This window comes from Corylus avellana, chromosome 1 (genome assembly GCF_965113065.1).
Source record: "Corylus avellana chromosome 1, dhCorAvel1.hap1.2, whole genome shotgun sequence".
NCBI classification, from domain to species: domain Eukaryota; kingdom Viridiplantae; phylum Streptophyta; class Magnoliopsida; order Fagales; family Betulaceae; genus Corylus; species Corylus avellana.
The window spans coordinates 21926717-21934559 of NC_142490.1; the positions used below are offsets into that span (position 1 = coordinate 21926717).

General features: G+C 38.8%; 1 protein-coding gene across 1 annotated transcript; it reads right to left on the bottom strand.

Moving 5' to 3' along the window:
• Window positions 1-6295: 6295 nt before the first annotated feature.
• LOC148588120 (uncharacterized) lies at window positions 6296-7142 on the bottom strand. The gene is made up of 2 exons (XM_088514161.1): window positions 6577-7142; window positions 6296-6366 (listed from the first exon to the last, which is right to left on the bottom strand). The coding sequence occupies exons 1-2, from the start codon at window positions 7140-7142 to the stop codon at window positions 6357-6359; spliced, it is 576 nt and encodes a 191-aa protein (XP_088370287.1). The 3' UTR covers window positions 6296-6356.
• Window positions 7143-7843: the final 701 nt, after the last annotated feature.

A 7843-nucleotide genomic window follows, 5' to 3' on the forward strand; every position in this document is an offset into this window, starting at 1 on the left:
TTCAACATAGAATGCAAGTTTGGAGTTTTTCACTTGACAAGTTTCCATTTCTTCACTCTTGATAGGCCCCTAGGTGGTCTAATGCCCCGAAGGTACTTTCTTGACTCATCTTAACACCATTTAGACCTCAAAAGATCTTAACTTTAACACTAATTCCAAAGATTCTAGCTTTACTCTACTCATCACAATGCCCCTCTTAATAAATGACCCAAAGTGTCTTATAAGTCAAATATTGCACATGCATGCACTTATTTAGGTTTCAAAATGCAAACTAGCTAACCTCTGAAGTTTAAACTCTCTTATCAAAAGCTAACCATTTCCCGTGTGGTCTAAAGCGTACGTGCGCACACACAGAAAATAAAGCTCTAATATATAAATAAAACACGAAAAAAGCAATTAGGTTTAGCTTTTCTTACCCTAAGCTTGGAACTTTTTGGCTCTTTAGACTCCAAATCCAAGCAAGTCTCCTCTCTCTCTCTCTCTCTCTCTCTCTCTATAGGGCTGCTGCATGTCGAGCTAGGGTAGAGCTTTTAGGGTTTCTAGCCCTTTTAAAGAATTTTCTCCGTATTTATAAGTTGTGATGGGTCATCCGGTTTCCGAATCGTTAAATCGATGTTCTTAAAATTTCGTTACCTCCTTCATGGCATTGTCTTAATGCTTTTCGATTTGTCCTCTTGTAATAACGCGGCATCGTCCGGACATCATCCGAACATTTTTCCTAATTCTAAAGTTTCTAAGTGTTTCTAAAGCTAAATTCTTAGATCCCTATCTATTGAAGCTTCCTTGTTAAGTGCATCACTTGTAGTGGTATCCCTAATATTATTCTATTTCCCAAATTATGTGATGGTTCAATATATTTTTTGGCATTCATTTGGCCACTCAAATTGCGTAATCAATGATCACTTGGGTCCAGACCGTCTAAATAAAGCGCGCTTGCAATATAACCGAAGAAAAACTTCCACACCTCACTTTATAAAAGCATCTTCCTCAAATTATGCTAATCATCAAAGGTACCATTAGAAGAAGAAAAGAAAAGGCTAATTAAATCATCATGATTCCTATCTAGACATGGTGGGAATTCTAATCAACCTATGATCATTATAGCCTTATTAAAATCACATTTCTCAAGAGATTAACTTCCACATGCAATGGCCGTTGCCTTTGACCCTTTTTAATTAGAAACCAAAAGAAAGAATGGATTCTAGCTCTACAGAAGCCACAAAAGCCATATTCAATTTCCATCATGCCATTTCGTGACAACGAAAGTTGCTTGACTGCAACAGAGATATATACCTGCGATAGCTTGAGTACATTTTTTTCATTAGTTTTTTCTTCTTTTCCTTTTTGTTAATTTCTTGGCAAGCTAGTGAAGGGGAATCCGATCGAGTAGAAAAGGTTGCCCGTAAAGAAAGATAAGAGACGCAACTTCCGTTAATTTGGGAAGGAATATTATACTAGCAAGTTAGTGAGAGTATTTTTCCATTTTCCAACCTTTGGATCACAACCTTTGAGTCATCCTTAAAAATCGACTTGCAAGGAAAAGTTGTATGTCCAAAAGCTTATTTACATATAGTTAAAATTGTACTTAAGTCTTAAGTTATATAGGACACTTAGGATCGTAACATACATATATCACTCTATCAACACTAACCTAATGATACCCTTTTCTCTTTTGGCGATGTCACTCATCTATCAATAATATCGATCCAATGACTTAACACTATACCCATACATAATACCAAAACATTTTAATCCAACTTATATGTCACTTTCTTTGTAACTCGATCACAAAAGTACAACCCCTTCGATCTCATACTTGACGTAATAGTTGGCTATAATACCAAATATTGCAAACTTTTGGTAAAATTCGTCCTTAAAATCTGACTTACAAGGAGTGAGTTTCTAAAAAATTATATACACATAACTCTACATTGCACTATATCAGTATATTGTTATTTGCTAACCCAATTTATTAGGGTGAAAATGTGGTTATAACTAGTAACTGCTTTTTTTTTTTTTAAAAAAAAAAAATTAAGTTAAAAAATTTAAAAAAACAAAAAACAAAACAATGTCGTTTTTTTGGTAATATAATAATACCCTACTACATAGGACATTATTAATTTCTATATTTTTATATATATTTCAACACAAAACAACGTCGTTTTTTTGGTAATATGATAATACTCTGCTACATACGACATCATTTCTATATTTTTATATATATTTAAACACAAAAAAATGTCGTTCCATGTATTAATTTAATCGTCTTCAAAAGCAGTTAGTGGTTAACCACCCCCATGTTTACCCCTATAATTTATCCCCTTTATTGCAATATTACCAAATGCATAAGAAATACACAGGAAGAATTCTCAAGAATATACAACATTCTTTTAATTTCTGCTGTTTGGTTGAAATCCTAAAGCATATATGGTGATCATGTATATGTAGTCTTAAAGGAAGACATGCTCTTCAGAAATGTTACATCGATCGTGAGTGGTGACAAGAGAAGCTCCAACATATATATAGAAATTGTTCAACTACTTAATCAATCAATCAATATGAAGCACAAAATTTCTTGTCATGATCGACTCATCATCAACGCGACACTACAAAAAACACATTTTTTGCTGACCCATGGTTACTGACGTGTCAGACGACCTGACACGTCAGTAAATCTTGCTGACGGGGCTTTCCTGACGTGTTTCGGTCGTGAAGAATGTGGGTGTCAGGAAATCGGAATTCCTGACGTGTCGAAATTGACACGTCAGGAATTACTGACGTGCTGAATTTTCACACGTGAGTAAATCTTCTGACGTGTGAAAATTGACACGTCAAGAAATTACTGACGTGTCAATTTTTGACACGTCAATAATTTCCTGACGTGTCAATTTTTGACACGTCAAGAATTTCCTGACGTGTCAAAATTGACACGTCAGGAAATTCCTGACGTGTCAAAAACTGACACGTCAGGAAATTCCTGACGTGTCAAAACTGACACGTCAGGAAATTCCTGACGTGTCAAAAACTGACACGTCAGGAAATTCCTGACGTGTCAAAAACTGACACGTCAGGAATTTGGTTCAAAACGAACCAAATTTGCCGACGTGTCAATTTTTGACACGTCAGTAATTACTGACGTGTCAATTTTTGACACGTCGGCAAATTTGGTTCGTTTTGAACCAGATTTTTTCCCTCCCCCCTATATTTTTTGTGATTTTTTTCAGGACTATACCCGAATTTTGTGTTACGGTTCACCTGATATTCAATCTATCCATCAAAACCATGCAAATAATATACAATTTTTCCATCAAATAACATACATCATATCCATTAACATCAATCACAAACTACCCATCAAAACTAACTTCAACACACCATAATAACACAAATAACATAATATATATACACCAATCACAAATATATATATAAACTAACTTCAACACACCAAAAATGTCACATACTAACATAATATACACAAATACAATTACATCAACTTATACACAACTGTGAATAGCCTCAAATTCTCGACCAGACTAGCGATCATTGACATCCATAGCATCCTCTCGACGATGTCCATTACCTGCAAATGATAAAACAAACAATATTCACCAATAAAACAACCACCAAACAAATAATCGATTGAGCCCGAATACAATTATAGAACTTCCATATAGGTTATTAATGTTGGGGGTTCAATGGAAGATATGATAAACACAAAGGGAAAGCGCCCTCCCTAGCATTGAGTGCATTTATATCTATTTATATTTAGAGTTACAAAATTAAGTTTATGAAGAACTGGTCTTGATGATATTGATATGCATGTATTGCTTCGTGCCATGCAGTTATATCCATTTATACGTGCATGAATAACTCTAAATAATTATCTCAACCAGCAAAACTCTAACCCACATCCATCACCAAACCAACCATGATATATAAACCAAATTTAAGCAAGATTTACAACATCATTAATTATTTAGAATGACTACAACATATCCAAATTCTAAATATATATATATAGGGACAGTTATAAAACTAAATTGACTATTAAAAAAAGTCAGTACCTGATCCACTGTCGACCGACGATCGCACCATCGCAAAGGGTGGGGAAGCATTGTCTGGTGGGGTGTGAAACCGGATCATTTCCTCAAGTTGGCGAAAACGGGCGTCAAACCTTGCCTGACGTTCAGCCTCCTGTTCAGCTGCCTGTCGCGCTACCCGGGCATTGTTCTCAGCCATCTGCTCCGCCACTTGCTGGGCTACCCGCGCATTGTTCTCGGCCAACAACGCATCCATCTCTTCCTTGTGCTTCGCCCTCTCTGCGTCAAGCGCTCTATCAAGTGTGTCTTGTGATATCGTGGAATACCTGACGTTTCCTGACCGTGCCTGTGACGGTGTATAGTATGAGTGTATGGTCCCCCGCACAGGCAGAATATTTGGTCCGGCCATCCGAACCCTACCGGCATACTCAGGCTTATTTCCCATTGCCTGGGCGAATGCGTCGTTTGGCGCCCACCTGACCGTTCCTTCTGTGATGCTAGACGATGCTGCAGGGTCGGTGGGTATAAGCTCATTCATCTTTTCCTGAATGTCACATTAATTATTGAGTCAGTGGGTCGCACAACTGTTAATCGCAAATAATTTATCAAATATACAAGCAAAACAACATATGAAAAGTGAATATCATACACATCTCTCCTTCACAATATCATTCGGATATCCACCGCCCTTCTTCGTGTGTGACTTGACATAATTGTGTGCACGAGTGGGTTGATGGCCCAAACGTTCGGCCTGCATTTAAAATAGGTAATTCATTTATTTTTAAATATATCAATACGATATAATGTTAGATATATATAGGATAAATTACACACGTACCTCCTCTTGTGTCAACCTGGCATAGCTCATTGATCCGGTGCAATGTGGTGAATCATTTAATGCTCGCAAGCTCTTCATTTTCGCCGCATACTCCTACACAGTTAACACTTTTAATATGTTAATACCAATACAATTACAATAAATGACAGTACACAACACTAAGAATTTAACTCATGACCTACCCTATTCTCCTGGGTACACCATCTCTCCAATAAGATATCCAGATCGACGGGATTGTACTCGCCTAGCGTCTGTCCCCCCAGTCTTGCCCGTATAGTGTCCGGCGTATCTTCCTCCGTAATGGCACATATTTTTTTGAGCTCGTGCCTCCAAGTCCGCAGCTTGGAGCCCATATCCTTAAATGCTTCATTTTTTACTGCTTCCAAGTTGTACTCGGGTGGAACGAAAAAGTATGCCTGCACAAGTTCAACATTGATAAATTAAAAAATAAAATAAAATATGTGTATATGCATTTACTTACTAAACACACATATATATAGCGTACTTAGAGTGTATATATACATATATACATTACTAGTGTTTAACTTATTATTAAAAAACATACCATCAAGGCGTCCCAAATATCCTCCTTGGTACGGTCCGGTACCTTCGTCCAATCGTCTGGTATTCGGACGAAATTTCCGCTCCTAACTATGTCTCCGGTCATCCGTCTGAACCGCACGGCACTAAATCCAACGGGCTGGCATGATGCATTGTACTCCAAAATGATCCGTTTGCCGGGGGGGACTCCCGGCCGCCTGTGCGAATCAAGAATGGTAAACACCTCAATAACGGTGTTTCCTTCAGAATCAGTACCTAACAAATTAAAAATTAGTTAGGTAAATTATTTCGAATTCAATACTAGGTAACAAGTAAATTAAAACCAAATCAACAACGACATTAAAGTATATACACTTACTTATGATCCGGACCTGCCGAGGGCGTAACCGAGCGTCGGGAGCAGGGTTGGTGGGCTGCGGGTCATCTGTGGCCTGTGCCCCACCTGCCATGTGTTCCTGGGCCTCTGTCTCAGTGTCCTCCAGACCTGCTTTGTAGTTTTTAATAATGTTTAGAATTCTATGAAATTGTAGTTGTAGTTAAATATAATTGATATTGCACCAATATAGTTAGAAACTTTCAATCTTTTGAATCTTTAAAAAAACAGTCGGGCGTACCTGCGCTATGCTGGGTGTAAAGCCGCTCGACATCGCCCTCATAACTCTGTCGTAACTCGCTGTACGGGTACGAATCAACCCGAAACCCGGTTTGGGCCATGCCTGCCCGAGTGTATGAAGCATGGACAGGGGTCTCCCCTTCCATCGTACCTGGAAGAACTGGTCGATATCCTTCCTGTATCCCAAGAAGCTGAGCAACGTCTTGTCGCTCGCTGTCATCAAGTTGGACTGCCGGAGACCCAGGCGACGTAGACTGCCGCACTGCGGACGAGCCCCTGCGTGCTTTCCTCTTCCCCCTTGTACTCATGGTACCCTGTAAAAAACACCACAAACCCAATTAATTTCTTAAACAATGTATGAAATATTTACTACATTAAGTATGCATGAATAATAGTGCTACATGAGATATATATCAGATTTTAGCAAATGCACAGCTTAATTAAGTGTGTTGATGTAATGTGCATGTAGTGAACAACTACCAATCAAAACATAAATATAAAATTAATTATACTACTATACATACGCTTCGGTTGGATCTAAGTCGTGTCTGACGTATTCGATATGATCTTGTAGATCGTGATCAACATTTCTGGGCAAAATAAGAGGCTCACACTCGTGGTAATTGACACATGAATCTTGATGTCCTTCAACCTGACCAACGTCGTATATGTTTCTAGGCTTGGTCCTTACTGCGCAAGCCCAATCTGGGCACCTATCATCTTGTACGTAAAATACCTGGTCAACTTGTGAAGTTAGCACATACGGCTCATCAGAAACCAGGTCTCCCGTGTGGACAAGGTTTTTGAAGTTGACAAGTACTATACCATACTCATCCACCTTGTACCCCTTGTCCCTCGTGTTGTCTGCCCAATCACACCTAAACATAACGTACTTAGTCCTGTCGTAATACTCAACCTCAACTATTTCCGTTAACTTCCCGTAGTACGTGTCGCCATCAAGAGTCGGCACACACACCCCGCTGTTCTGAGTCCTCTTTCCGGCATCAGATGCAATAGTGCGAAACAGCTTGCCGTTAACCACATATCTATTGTATCTGACTGCTGCCTCCCTCGGCCCTCTACAATGCATTACCAATTTGTCACCAAGTTCATTCCTGGATCGCTCGTCCAATCGATCGACCTGTGAATATATTACGTACAATGGAAACGCACGGTTACTAGCTTTAGTTGATTTTAAAAATTGCACGCAAATAACTCCGACAATTGTGATAAGGTAAACATCACATCATTCTTACGTAGTCACGGTACCACTCGCAGAACAAGTCATAATGTTGGGTCTCCAACTGAGCCTCTGTTGTTCGTCCCCTATTGCATGATCGCCTAAGCGTATCTATGTGCATCCTACAATTCGAAATTATGTTAATTATAATTCAATACGAGCAATATTGTCACAAGTTCATTGAGCATGCAATGTACCAACAAAAGATCTCTACTTACATCCGCAATTGATGAAACTCGTCCAAGTTGAACATAATATACCGGTGTATCTGTGTCATTGTGATTCGGTCGAGTCGGACTCGTGTTCCATTTCCCTTTGAACCATCCAGATTTCTTTGTATCCTATTGTGAAAGGTTGGTGTATTCTCTAAATATCTCGAACAAAACGTCACCAACTCAGTTGCTATGTAGCCCTCCGCAATGCAGCCCTCGGGAGCCGCTTTGTTGCGCACATTAGATTTGAATACTCCAAGGCTCCTAAATATGAACCAATACATATTTTCAGTTTAGTTAGTACTTGTCATGTATTGGCACCTGAAACCAAAAAATAGA